The 15,171-nt window shown below is 37.8% G+C and overlaps 1 protein-coding gene across 1 annotated transcript in view; it reads right to left on the bottom strand.

Moving 5' to 3' along the window:
- Window positions 1-13,370, bottom strand: part of TAF3 (TATA-box binding protein associated factor 3) — a 174,553-nt gene extending 161,183 nt beyond the window's left edge. Inside the window, exons 1-2 of the mRNA XM_036268783.1 lie at window positions 13,187-13,370; window positions 7,440-7,682 (exon numbers count right to left, since the gene is read on the bottom strand). Coding sequence (XP_036124676.1) covers window positions 7,440-7,682; window positions 13,187-13,352 — 409 coding nt within the window. The 5' untranslated portion in view covers window positions 13,353-13,370. The remainder of the gene's footprint in view (window positions 1-7,439; window positions 7,683-13,186) is intronic.
- Window positions 13,371-15,171: the final 1,801 nt, after the last annotated feature.

The following is a 15,171-nucleotide window of genomic DNA, read 5'->3' as shown; positions in this document are numbered from 1 at the left end:
AAAAACTATACTCATATATAAAATTTCTAAAGGAAAAAGATTAAATACCAAAATAACATCCCTATAGACAATGAAAGCACATGAAAAACATAGTCAAAAAACAGATAAAAACTGTAACACTTATTTTAAAATGGCCTAAAAGACATGAAAGAACATAAGTCAAAATCAGAAAAACTCAGAAATGAGGTGACAGAACTCAAGAAAGTAGCTATATGATCTAACAATGAGCACATGGTACAATTATAAAATATGGAGTGAATAGGTTAACATAAGCAAACATATTTTTTACCTTTTTCAGTAATCATGAATAATATAGTATTAATAGTGCATATATAATCTAGGATATGGCAAATGAGGAATTATAGAATATTCTATCGCCTTTTTTATCCCTGGGAATCAGAACTATTGTTATAAACAAAATTATTTACTGATGTAACATAAAAGCCAAATGGTCCTGAATTTGAATTGGAAATATCTGTATAAATTCATGAGTTACTTTATCTGTTATCTATCTATCCACACACATCTATATTTACGTTTTTAAGTATAAATATTTAATTACTATGGCTTAGAAACAATGCTGACCCAGTTATGTCCAGAATGTGGACTTGAAGTGCCATTTCCCAAGAAGGCAGGGTTTCTTGGTAAAAGATTGATTCCAAGTGCAGGACAAGACTATACAAAATGAGCCTAGAACAATTTAATACACCAGATAGCAAAGGCTCTATCAAAAACTACCAGCATCATGTCAAAAAGACTCAGAATCCAGACTGAAGAAGCTGGCCAAAGATTGGACAATCTGAGTTGCAATAGGGTATAATTAATTAGTCACCTATGGATGACCAAGAACCAACTCATTATTTTAAAAACTAGGTATATAAAATAAAAAAATCAAGCATTTCTCTTCCTTTCCCTTTATGTATTATATCACTAACTCAATAATAGATGAGGGAAAGGATTTCCTTATAAAATTATTCCAACTAGAGAATGAAATATATAAAATAATGGAATATCACTACCTTGCAACTTGTAATGAATTAATAGACCTAGGCATTGAGCATCAATGCTGCTAATACTAAAAAAAGTGAAAACCAGACATTAGCTTCCTGGTGAAGAAACATAACACCACATATATCTTGCCAAAGGTATTAAACCAGAGTCTGATCCAGCCTCAGATTCTCGCTGCCAATTTGCAAGAAATACATTTAACTGTACTATGAGTACAGACTCAGCAAAATCCAGACTGTGGCAATCCTGTGAGTCACACCATGCAGATTCTTCAACAAATATACTGGAAGAAAAAGAAAGGGATTTGGAAGAGGCAGGGTTGGTGGGTGGGGAGCTATAGACTAAAAGTAACTAAAAGACAAGTAAAGTAAAAAAGAGGGGGGTGTAAAGAAACTAAAGGCTCAGGGATATAGACTTGGCAACTTTCACATACGCAATAGTTTTATTAACTATAGTCACCATGTTGTTATATCCCATGACATTTTTTGTAACTGAAAAGTTTGTATTGTTTGATCCTCTTCACCCATTTCTCCTACCCCCCTACCTCTGGCAACCACAAATCTGTTTTCTGTATCTATCTGAGCTTGTTGTTGTTTTTAACTTAAAAATTATTTTTTATTATATATATATTTTACAGACGATAAATATAAGGTTCAGAAAGGTAAAGCAACTTGATAAGACGATAAACTCAATAATTGGTTGAGTCCTGTCTGAATGGCTCCATGAAGCCCAAGCTTTTTCTGCTATATAGTCTGCTGCCCCTTCAGTCCTTCTATTCTGTTTTTGTTTTTTTTTTCCTTTTTTTTTCTTCTATCTGTGGTTAAGTCCTTCTATTCTTATACACTCACCATTGCAGGGAAGACATTCAAATGCTTTTTTGACATGAACCAAGTTGAAGGATTGATAAATAAGATAGTAGTCCCATGAGAGTACTGTGTTAATAATATTTTATGACCAAAGTCAGGCATTTCACATGTGGCTCTTGAAGAAATAAGAGAAAATAAAGAATTTGGCAAACAGGTGTTTGGCAAAGTTGTTCACGTCTGTACCACACTTCACACCACTAACAGAAGACTAGGAACTTTCTAACATGCTATATGCATGAAAAAATAAATTTCAAATTGTAATAATTTATTTAGTTGACTTGTGTGGTTGTGTTTAAAAAGTGGTAACCACATGATTATAGTTTATATCCTTTTCCCAAAACGGGGAAAAGGTTTTGATAAGCATCGTATTGTACTGCCTATCATTTACTGTATCCTTAGGTATCAAATGCGAATCAGCAAATTTCTACACCTTAAAGAATCCATAAGTGCTATCTGAAAAGAACAGTGTTCAAATTTACACTATTTTCCTTTTTAAATGCTTATAATTTATATTGCACAAAGTCAAAAGAAATAAGATTCTTCTTTGCTTCAAATATTCCAGAAGAGAAACTCAAGATTTTACTGTAGTAATTTCAGACAGCATTCAGTATCAAAAATCACTAACTTGTTTTTCATACTCCTTCACTTCCGCATATACATATGATATCTTAGTTACACTTCCTCAGCAGTATTTAATCATGATAACCATATCACTTTGAGAGAATTTTATTGTGTATTATTTGAATGCTACAAAAATATAACAAGCCTGGCTGGTGTGGCTCAGTGGTTGAGCATCGACCCATACACCAAGGGGTCACTGGTTCGATTCCCAGTCAGGGCACACGCTCAGGTTGTGGGCCAGGTTCCCAGATGGGGGCATGCAGGAGGTGGTCAATTGATGTTCTCTCTCATCGATGTTTCTATCTCTCTCTCCCTCTCCATTCCTCACTTTCCAATCAATAAAGCATAAAAAAAATTTTTTAATAAATAAATAAAACAAGAAGGACCAAATGGATAAATGGAGATTACCATCAAAGTCCTAGCCTTGGCTTTGGATAGTAAGCTTGTTAGAGTTTATAAAACAATAATTAAATAACTCTCTAAATAAATAAATGAAGCTTATGTATGGACCAAACATAAGCCTATGCACAAATCAAGGATTAAGATTAATCAAATGTCCATCTGAGTTCAAATTATTGAAAAGACCAGAAAAAAAAATCAAACAGTTTAACTATTAAATATGAGGTATAATATGAGAAAGAAAGATAAACAAATTACAAAACAGTTAGATGTAGAAAGCTTCAAAAGGCAGAGAGAAAATGGGTTGACATTTTTTAAATGGAGAAGATATAGTTCTAGCTCAATCACATGCCATTTGATAATGCACATAAGTCTGGTCACTAAACTTTCCCACTATTGCCCTGGCCAATTTGACTCAGTAATTGGAACATCGACCCTCAGACCAGAGGGTCTCGGGTTTGATTCCTGGTCTAGGGTGTGTACCTGGGTTGTGGGTTCAAGGCCCAGCCCTCGTTGGGGTCATGCAGGAGGCAGCTGATCAATGTGTTTCTCTGACACTGATATTTCTCTCTTGCTCTTTCTCCCTCTGTCCCTTCCACTCTGTCTGTAAATCAATGGAAAAATATCCTCGGATGAGGAGTAACAAGAACAAAAAAAAGAAAAAGAAAAACTTGACCACTGTCTAATTCACTGAGAGAAAACTCATAATCACCTATCACTCTGAGAATCACTGATGTGCCAGTTATTCACCTATTAGTGTCTTTCCTTTAGTTTCCTCCTACAAGATGCCTTAAGTTTTCTCCCAGCATTTGCTTACCATTCATGTTCTCTTAGCACAAATCCAAATTTTGTGTACCTTTCAGCTAAAAATTTCAGAGCCACACAAAGATTATTCTTAAAGTAGAAGAGGACATATCATGGATTAATACTTAGCATGACCTACATAAAGATGTCTAGGAAGCTTAATAAATCATATTTAATAACAACAGTAAAGAAGAAAATTCCAGGCCTACTTGACATTCATGGTCTGTCTGTAAGAGAAAACGGGAGTTCTTTTCAATCAGGCCTCTGCCCAAGAAACCTTCCTTTGATGATGTTGATATTAAAATGTATCTGTTGCGTTTTTTTTTTTTTTTAATCCTCACCCGAGGACATTTTTCCATTTTTTGTTCAGATAGAGTGTGAAGGAGAGAAGAGAGAGAGAGAAACATCGACGTGAAAGGGACACAACGAGTGGCTGCCTCCTGCACGACCCAACCAGGGCCAGGGACAAACTGTAACCGAGGTACGTGCCCTTAGCAGGAACCGAACCCAGGTCTCTCTGGACCACAGGCTGACATTCTAACCTCTGAGCCAAACCGCCCAGGGCTCTGTTACGTTTTTAAAGTAAATAAATATATGTTTGGAGAAGTCATAACAAATATAAGTCTCTAAGATAAAAAGCAATGACATTAGGGAATAAGGAGTTAAAAGAGAATGACTTTATATAGGGGGTTATAAATAGTAAGATTTTCTCAAGGGCAATCAAGGCTACAAATACAAATAAATTCAAAGGTGGGGAAGACTCAGAATTTTAGGCAGTTACAGAGAGGCTGGATGAAGGGAATAAGTAGTTACTATTTAACAGTTACAGAATTGGAGAAGATAAAAAAGTTCAGAGATGTATTACAACAATGTGAATAATGCCACTAAATTATATATCTAAAAATAGTTAATTTTATGTTATGTATATTTTACTCTAATAAAAATCACAAATAAAAGTTATTTATGCCATCATTTGCATTTTTCTGAAATACATCTATAGTTTTAGAATTAAAAAAAAAAATGAATTGTAACTTTCCTATTGTTTTTTAAAAAACATTTTATACCTGCATTAGAGATCACAAATTACTTATCTCTTTAGACTCTTAGTAAACCTAAATGACGAAAATGTAAAATCATGCAGGAATAAAGGAACTCTGCAATGATTGACTACTGTGCCTGATTGGCAATTATTTTCCAATAAAAAATTCTATATAACCAAACAATAAACATTTCCACTTATCATTAACAAATGGAGATAAGAACTCTGGCTGGTTTGGCTTGGCAGTTAGAGTGTCAGCCAGAGGAATAAAGAGTCGCAGGTTCAGTTCCTGAACAAGGGCACATACCTTGGTTGCAAGTTCGATCCCCAGCCCCGGTCAGGGTCATGCAGGAGGCAACCAATCCATGTGTTTCTCTCACATCGATGGTTCATTCGTTCTCTCTCTCTCTCTCTCTCTCCTTTCCTCCCACTCTATCTAAAAAGCAATGCAAAAATACCCTCAAATGATGATTAAAAAAAAAATGGAGATAAAAAAGCTATAGGACACTGAAAAAGAAAATAAAGGAAGATACAAACAAGTGAAAGCATATACTGTGTTCACTGATTGGAAGAATTAACATCATTAAAATGTCCACTCTACCCAAAGCAATCTACAGATTCAATACAATGCCTATTAAAATACCAATAGCATACTTCACGGATCTAGAACAAATACTCCAAAAATTTATATGGAACCAAAAAAAGACCCCAAATAGCCACAGCAATCTTGAGAAAGAAGAACAAAGTTCGAGGGATCACAATACCAGATACCAGGTTATACTACAAAGCCACTGTAATCAAAACAGCCTGGAACTGGCACAAGAACAGGCATATAGATCAATTGAACAGAACAGAGAACCTAGAAATTGACTCACACCAATATGGTCAATTAATTTTTGACAAAGGAGGTAAGAGCATACAATGGAGTAAAGATAGTCTTTTTAATAAATGGTGTTGGGAAAACTGGACAGGTACATAAAAAAAAAAAAAAAATGAAACCAGACCACCAACTTACATAAGAATAAACTCAAAATGGATAAAAGACTTAAATGTAAGTCACAAAACCATAAAAATCCTATAAGAAAACACAGGTAGTAAAATCTGAGACATCTCATGTAGCAGTATTTCACCAATACATCTCTTAGGGCAAAGAAAACAAAGGAAAAACAAACAAATGAGACTGCATCCAACTAAAAAGCTTCTGCACAGCAAAAGAAACCATTAACAAAATAAAAAAGGAACCTACTATTTGGGAAAACATATTCACCAATGATACATCTGATAAAGAACTCATACAACTCAATACCAGGAAGACAAACAATCCAACTTAAAAATGGGCAAAGGACCTGAATAGACACTTCTTTAAGACATACGGATGACCAATAGTCACATGAAAAAATGCTTAACATCATTAATCATCAGAAAAATGCAAATTAAAAGTATAATGAGGTATAACCTCATACCTGCCATAATCGCTACCATCAGTAAATCAATAAACAACAAGTGCTAGCGAGGATGTGGAGAAAAGGGAACCCCAGTACACTGCTGGTGAGAATGCAGACTGGTGCAGCCATTGTGGAAAACAATATGGAGGTTCCTCAAAAAATTCAAAATGGAACTGCCATTTAACCCAGTGATCCTACTTCTAGGAATATATCCTAAGAATCCCAAAACACCAATCAGAAGACTATATGCAAAAAAAAAAAAAAAAAAAAATTAAATTAAATTAACAAAAGAAGACTATATGCACCCCTATGTTCATAGCAGCATTATTTACAATAGTGAGGATCTGGAAACAGCCCAAGTGCCCACCAGTAGATGAGTAGATAAAAAAGGTGTGGTACATTTACACAATGGAATACTATGTGGCAGTAAAAAAGGAGGTCTTAACCTTTGTGAGAGCATGGAGGGATCTGGAGACTCTTATGGAAGCAAAGTAAGCCAGTTATAGGAAGACAAATATCATGTGACAGCACTTATTTGTGGACTCTAATGAACAAAATAAACTAACGAGCAAAAAAGACCCAGAGACATGGTTGCATAGAACAGAATAACAGATCTCAGTGGGGGGTAGGGGTGGGACAGGAAGACATTAACCAAAGAACATATATGCATATATGCATAACTCAAGGACACAGACAGTATGGGGAAGGTCTGGGGTGGGACAGGGGTTGGGTGGAGGGAGGTATCAAGGGTAAAAATCAAGGACATCTGTAATACTGTCAACAATTTAAAAAAAATGAAGATAGATCTGTAAAATATTAGTGAATGTTCATTCACTGTTTCCAAGAACATCTAACTCACATTAATAATTGGGGACGAAAAGAGCACCCCAATTTTTCTGCTTCAAAGATTTTCTAACTTACTTAAACATCCCATTCTCATATAATACACCTATCAAAAGGCTTTTCTGTGGTCATGTTCTATTCTCCCCTTCTTAAAATTTACAAAAGAAATAAATGCCTCATCAGACATAACCTTGATTATACCATGACTCTGCCTGGTGATGCCAGCTGCAAGTCTGTTGACTTAAAGATTAGAATAATTTGTAAATAATATTAAAATAGTTTTATTACATTTCTAGAATTTATGTTAGCACAGCCTTTTATATAATTCAGGTAAGAAAACTAAGAAGATTAAAACCCCATTAAAATAGTTACATGTGTATATAAGAGTAAGAAACAAACAAAAACATCACAAACCTTCTTGAGAAGACACAATGGGTGGCATGTAATCAGGAATGTACTCTTTTCTTTCCTCTGCATCTTTACTTCCAGGTTGAGGAAACTGGAGTACATTGTTCTTGCTAACAGGAAATGAAGGAATTTGATGTGGGAAAGTGACAGGTTCAATATTGTGAATATAGTCTTCTAGTTCATTAAGACTAACCCCCATAAGTTGGAAAGCTTCACCAACATCATCCAAAATTGGGTCTGTTCGGCCATCTGAAAAAGTCAAAAGCAAAGCAAATTATTTTAAGAAAAATCCCATGAATATTTTTAAACATAATAAGAAAAAATATTAACTAAATATGTACCAGAATCAAGTATATTACATATTCAAGACCCAGTTGTTGGAAAGAATTTAATAAATTTGAAATAGAACATACTATGTTTAAACATTAGAAAGTGATTTTTAAAAAAATATTTTAATTGATTTTTTTAGAGAGAGAGGAAGGGAGAAGGATAGAGAAAGAGAAAGATCAATGTGAGAGCAGAACACTGATCAGCTGCCTCCTGCACAACCCTGACCCGGAATTGAGCCTGCAACCCAGGCAAACCGGGAATCGAACAGCAACCCTTTGGTGAATGGATGATGCCCAACCAACTGAGCCACAACCGCCAGGGCTACAGAGCTGATTCTTAAAGTCAATTTTAAATACAATGTGACAGCTGGTGGGGTGAGGGTGGGGGTGGGGAATTAAGAGGAGGGTGTCAATGGGGGAAAAAGGAGAAACATTTGTAACAAAAAAAATTAATATAAAAATAAAAATAAAAAATAAAACTTGAATGGTTCCTAAAAAAAAAAAATTTCTTCTTCTTTGCAGATCTTTTCAAGTTTGTCTTTCCTTTCTATAAATAGAGTATGCATGTTTCTAGAGACAGGGTCTGGTCATTCTACTATCTGGCACAGTTGTGGGGCTGTTTCTGTATCCTTTCTTTTTCTGGATTTTATTTTATTTTTATTTTTTGTTAAATGTTTTGGGGTGACTGGTTAATAAATATATAGGTTTCAGGTGTAAAAAAATAAATAAATACAATGTGACAACCAATCAGAACACCACAGACAGTTCATACTAACAATCAGCTGGTACAGAACAAATATCAAAAGAAGTTTAGGGGCGGTCAACAGCATCTGGAACAGTGCTGATACAAAGTAAATACCCAATAAATATTACTATTATTATTTTTATCAAATAACTAGAATGCTGTGCTAAGTAAATGGCCATTACGTTTTCTCTATTGTTCAATGATGCATCTCTGGAACCTAAGGCAATAACTGGCAAATAGTTAGCATTCAATAAATACTTGCTGAATGAATTATACTACTGAATCAATTTTTTAAATCCAAGGAAATTTAGAGAAGGAACTTAGATCATAAAGGTAATTTACATATAAGTTAGATATAGTGAGATACTCTTTAGAAAAAAAAGTTTCTCCTATGCTTACCCTTAGCAGAACTTAAAGTCTCTACATCTTTTAAAACTTCTATGAAAATTTCAGTTCCTGAGTTCCAATAGCCTAAGAGATTTTTTACTGAAATCTCCTATGATCACTTCAAGCTTATAGGTCTGAAATTAAATCATGCTGTAAAATGAAAAAGAATAATTTAAAGTTTGTAAAAATTAGACACATGCCTGCTCACACACACATAGGAATGCTCTGGAAGGATATATATCCAACTGTTAGTTTAAGGAGGTGAAAACTGCAATACAGGGGAAGGGAAGAGCTGAAGCAGGACACTTTCACTCTATTTTCAAACACTTCTGTAGTCTGAGTTTTTCTACAAGTATGGGTTACTTCTATGATGTATAATAAATAAAATTAATACTCATTCTTCCTCTTAGTGGTGTAGATATGCATTTCAACTCTCCTATTCCTATTAACAGCATTATTATTCTCTCACTCTAAAAATAGACAATAATCTTGAATTCCTCCATATGCTTTGCAATTTCAACCTAAGACCTTTTGGTACTTCCCATGCCCCACTCTCACTCCCTTTAGGCCCTGGATTTCAGAATTTTTTCTGTCTATTCCTAAATTGCTCTCTCAGTATGGTTTCAAGTTCTCCCAACTTGAGTCTCTCTTGCACTTGACTGACACAATACTCTTTATATATACTTTCATACACTGTTCTTCTTCTTAGGAGTATACAATGATTTCTATCACATATTAATTTCTCTGTCTTTTAAGTCCCTTTCTAACCTAATTTCACTCTGTTTAATATTTTCCTCTAAAACCCTCCAACTGGCTACCTCACTGGTACTTTTATAACATTTCATTCTACTTGGGTATCTTAGTGTATGCTTTTCTCTAACCTAGCATGCTCTTCTCCTATATACAACCATAGTGCATAGTTCGACTCAAATGTCACCTTTTCTGTGAAGTAATCCTGCCCCAGAACCCATAGCCCACAACCACCCCTCCTTTACCTTATTCCTTTTGCATTTACTGCCTACAGCATGCAAGTATTAAATTATAGTACTAGTGTTGAGTCATTCTGAAATATTTAGCACCTGCTTTCAGCTCACGCACACATATTTTATACATAATATGACATATATAGAAACATCTGCCCCTGAGTACTTTGACAAAATATTGCCTTAGGAAAATTTTAAAATGCATTATTTTCTGAATTAATAGTAACTTCTGATGCTTGCTTTAACTGGAGAGCACTTTATAAAAAAAGAACACCATTACTTTGTTGTTGTTGATACTGACACCCACGTACAAATCTATGGCAGGGCAGGGACTGTGCCTAAGTAATTTAATGTCTCCAAAACCTAGCCCCATGCTTAGTTCTTAAGTGGTGCTCAATAAATGTTTGTCAAAAAGACAAAAAAGATTTAAAGGAATAGAATATAAGAGTGTGTTGTAGTAGCCCGGCCGGTGTGGCTCGGTTGGTTGAGCATCATCCCATGCACCAAGAGGTGGAGGTAGGATTCCTGGTCAGAGCACATGCCTGGGTTTCTGGCTTGATTCCCAGTAGGGGGCGTGCAGGAGGCAGCCAGTAGATGTTTCTCTCTAATTGATGTTTCTATTTCTATTTCTCTCTTTAAAAAAAAACCAACATATTTTAAAAGATTGAATAGTACTAATCTGAGGTACAGAATTCAAAGTTAAAATAAGGATAGTAAAGAAAAAAAGAATCTAAAAAAGTCTATAACTATAAGTATACCAAGAATTGGCATTTTAAAAAGTCACCAAATCACAGTGGAGAATACAGTCATCCCTAGCCACTTCGTGCTTTTCGACTTTCGCGGCTTCACTCTATCGTGGTGTTTTCAAATATATTCATTAAAAAGTTGATCAAGCCCTGGCCGGTTTGGCTCAGCAGTTAGAGCGTCAGCCTGTGGTCCAGAGAGACCTGGGTTCGGTTCCCGTTAAGGGCATGTACCTCAGTTGCAGTTTGGGTCATGCGGGTGGCAACCACTCGATGTGTCCCTTTCACGTCGATGTTTCTCTCTCTCTCTCTCTCTCTCTCTCCCTCCCTCCCTCCCACTCTATCTGAACAAAAAGCTAAAAAATGTCCTCCGGTCAGGATAAAAAAAAGTTGATCAAGACAGTGAAAATGATACAGCATGCACTCGGTCTGAGTCAATTATACACCCCTATATTACAATTAAAATTTACATTACTGTATGCATGGACTGTAGGCCTTCAACGCCAGGTGCAAAGGCTAGAATCTAGAACGGATTAACCACGATAAACGAGGGATGACTGTAATGAACCTGATAAATGCATTCTCACTAAAAGCAAGAAAATCAACTACAGAAATTGGGTTATTAGGAAAGAGGTTCAAATTAATTCATAACAATAATCACTTAATAACTTTGGAATACCTGGTTACCTGGAATGCCAGCACACATTGTTTTAGTGTATAAGGCAGAAAAGGTAACTATATATTCAGGGGATATTCAGATTACCTAAAGGTATAGTCCATCTGTCTTTATTCAGTGAATTTGGTTGCAAAAATATAATCTGGAATATCATAACCATAACAGTATTCTCAAGGACCATGAAAGAGGAGGAGTGGGAAGGAAAAGAAGCAAAAGCCAAGAAGTACTATAGTGTGCTGGCGGTGAACTTTTAAGATAACAATAAGTGAGAGTTACTGGGTAGCTTCAAATTTAGATCAGAAATATCAGTGAAATCAAACATTAAAAAACACACACACACTTTTAAAACTCAAAAAGGGAAGTGATTACATAGCTATTATGGTAGTGGATTATCAGTTCATTCATTTATTCAAGAAATAGTTGATGAGTTACAGAACTCATCATGCTATGTTATAGAATACAAATATAACCAATCTGTCTCCTGGAGAGTAGATAGGAGAAGGTGAGGTGAGAGATACACACATATGATTACAAATCAAGGTGTTAAATAACATATCATGCATAGATTTATGAGAGCAGATAACATGCGTTTCCTAAAGCAAGTGATAAGTGAGTCTCAAAATATAAGTAGTACTACTGGTGGGCCAGTGGGTGAAAGACACCCTAAGAAACAGCATGCACATAGGAATGGATTGCTTAAAATGCTTCAGAAAAGGCAGGTAGCTCAGCATGATTGCAGATTAGGATGGCGGGAGGGCAGAAGGTAAGAAAAATGCTACCTCACAAAAGGGACTGTCTGTTGTTTAAGAGTTTAGGTTTTCAGCCTGTAAACAACTAACATATTTTTAAGAATGACACGACCAGATTTGTGTTATGAATTATTTTGGTAGCACTATGGAAGCTGAAATGGAAATTGGGACCTAAGAAGCAAAGTGTATGCATGGGTCTCAATTTTTCAGTCTAGGAATCACTTTAACCGAACAAAATTTCCTATGAAACACTTCACCCAGTTTTCCAGTTCACCTTCTTAAAAATAATGATCTCAAATTTAAATAAGGGGTAGTTCTCCCTCCAAACACAAGCATCCCATCAATAAGATGACGTGCAACTTCTATCAAATATTCCAAATTATTAAATACCTCCAGCTACAGAGACTACCAGGTGTTCACTTAAAAACCAAAAGTACTGTATCTCAGATTACCTGGGGAACCTTGTAAAGGGCCTGTAATCCTTCTATCACACTTTGATAAGCACTGGCAAAAATATAAAGGAGGAAATCAATGGGTGCCTGTTAATTTCAGTGAAAGCTCATCTAAGTGAAACAAAGTTGGCCTTGGAAACGAGCGAGCAGAGACGCTGTCTGTGAAATGGACAGACACAGAAGGGAGAGGCAGTTCCCTAACGGAGCAGAGCTGTCAACGAGTCTGTTACGAGCTGAAGAATGGCTAGCCTTGTAAGAAACGGCCGGTAGACGGAGCGCCTGTGACAACTAGTTGTAGTAGTTTGCGGGCAAGGCAGGAAAAGAACCAAAGTAAAAGAGACTGTAAGGCGTTCTGGACATGGTTCTACACGCAGCAAAACACGAGACCACGGTTCTCATGAGAGCACATTTCCGATCGGAGAAGAGTGAGAGGGTGTGGAGCTGGGAGCCGACCCAGGGCTCCCGACTGGAGGCGGGAAGTTAGCGGACAAGGAAGAGGCACCAAAAGGATGACTGGAGTTTCCAGGGACAGTGGAAGCGGAGGGGCGTCAGGGGCCAAGAAGATACTCAATCTTGGGGTAGAGGGGAAGGACGCACACCTCGGAGAGGCTGAGAGAGCGATGGGGAGACCCGAGGTGTCACTCGTGACTGTCCAGAGGCAGCCCTCCCGCACCCAGCCCGGTACTCACAGAGCTCAGAGTACCGATGGCAGCCCCGTCCCAACTGCTGCAGATAGCGCTGCAGTACGTCCGTGAGGAGGTGGCAGGCGCTGAGTTGCACCGAGTCCCAGCCCAGCGCCTGGCAGATCTGCGCCACCGAGACCCTCAACAACGACCTGGAGTAACTCTCGCACATCCCGCTCCGTGGACTCCACCGCAGCACTCACTGCCACGTCTCTCCACCCCCACCGCCTAACCTTAGCAGAGCCCCCGATTCATCCTCTAGGGCCCCTGCGGCGGGGAAATCGTCCCCTCCGACCCCTGGCGACCACCTCAAAGCCTCAACAGCACGGAGCGCGCCAGCCTGAGAGCCGCCATTTTGGACTCGCTCCGCCTCCCGCTGGACGGTCGCCGGGGCGAGGCAGCACTAGCCGAATGCTAAACGCATCGATGAGGAAGCTCCGCCCCGTTGGAGCTGAGCGATGGTGTCAGTATCGACTCTCAAGGCTGGAAAGATGCAGGAAACGTCGATGCAGAGCGCAGGTGGAGGATGCAGCCGAAGAGGCAGGTGCTTGGGCCTTCCGGGTGGGGGTGGGGGCTTACTTGGAGAGGAAGGGAGGGGGCACCGTCAGTGGTTTAGGGGCAAAAGAGGAATCAGGGATGAAATAAAATGCAAAAGCGAGTGTTAGAAGTGGGAACCCGAGAGGCCCGGAGTCAAGGGGCGGGATTTGGGGCGTGGGAATCTAAGTGCTCCCCAAACGCGGATCTGATCTGGTCTTGCTTCTGCTCAAAGAAAACAAACAAACAACAAACACCTTGAGCTTTTTACCATTGTATACAGTAAATCAAGCCCGAGCTGTTCAGTATGCCATTCCGAGCCCTTCACAAGTAGGGCGGGGACTAGGGTGAGGCGAATAGGCACTGGCCTCAGTGCAAAATTTATGGGGACACCAGAAATTTAATCAAAAGATCAATTATATATATATATTTGTACATATATATGTATATGTATGTGTACATATACATATACACACATATATATCTCCAAACCAATGCCAAAATAATTTCAGCCTCACTTTATCCTAATCCCAGCCCTCCTCGTTCCAATAAAACTTTATAACAAAAGCAGGTGCTTGACCGTGGGCCACAGTTTGCTAGTGTCAACTACTGTGTCAAAGGAAAAGAGAACTCAGCTGCCCACACAGGCCAAACAGGTACCTTAAATCAATGGAGCTGGCATAGGGTATGGGGAACTTCTGCCTATTTTAGACCCTTCTCCCAGCGTCAGTGGAGTGTTGCCAGGTTTTTTCAATTTGCCAGAAATTGGGATTTTGTGATAAATGCCTCGATTTTCAGATATTGGGAAAACATTTTTAAAGTTTTAATTTGCAAGCAAATGAATCCAGTGGTTAAGCCAGTTTTAGCCAGGTTGTAATGGTTCATTTACTTTGTTTCTTAAATATGCCCCTGTGTGTGTGTGTGTGTGTGTGTGTGTGTGTTTCCCCTACAAGCTTCTTTCTTTCCCTTTATTCTGTCCTCTGTATCGTTTGTCAATTACTCTATTTTTATACATATCACAAGCATGTAATATTTGAGTTTATATGCCTCTCCCAATAAGTTGTGAATTTCTGAGTGGCTTTACATTCCCCCTACAGGGATTATTCCAGAATCCCAAGCATAATATATATGATACTTTGACTAAATGACCATCTGTAGAGAAGGAGCAAGGTGCTAGGTGGCAGGGTGCCTATAATAATTTCTCCATTGACCCCTCTGACCCCAATATTATCAGGGACCTTTCGGATACTAAATCTATGTCCACTTAGGTTTTAGTCTTATTTGACCATTTTGTAGCCATTTGATAATGTTGAACAGTATCTTAATTTTGAAATTCTTGTACCTTGGATTTCATAACATCCCACTCTTTTGCTGTTCCGTCAATACTTTTGGAGCTTCCTTTCTCTATATTGGACCCCTCCTCATTTGCATGTGTGTGCTTTAACCCAACATTGTAT

This window comes from Molossus molossus, unplaced genomic scaffold (genome assembly GCF_014108415.1).
Source record: "Molossus molossus isolate mMolMol1 unplaced genomic scaffold, mMolMol1.p scaffold_m16_p_1, whole genome shotgun sequence".
In the NCBI taxonomy this organism is placed as follows: domain Eukaryota; kingdom Metazoa; phylum Chordata; class Mammalia; order Chiroptera; family Molossidae; genus Molossus; species Molossus molossus.
Note: the sequence above shows the minus strand (reverse complement) of the source record. Positions and strands in the feature narration are given on the sequence as shown.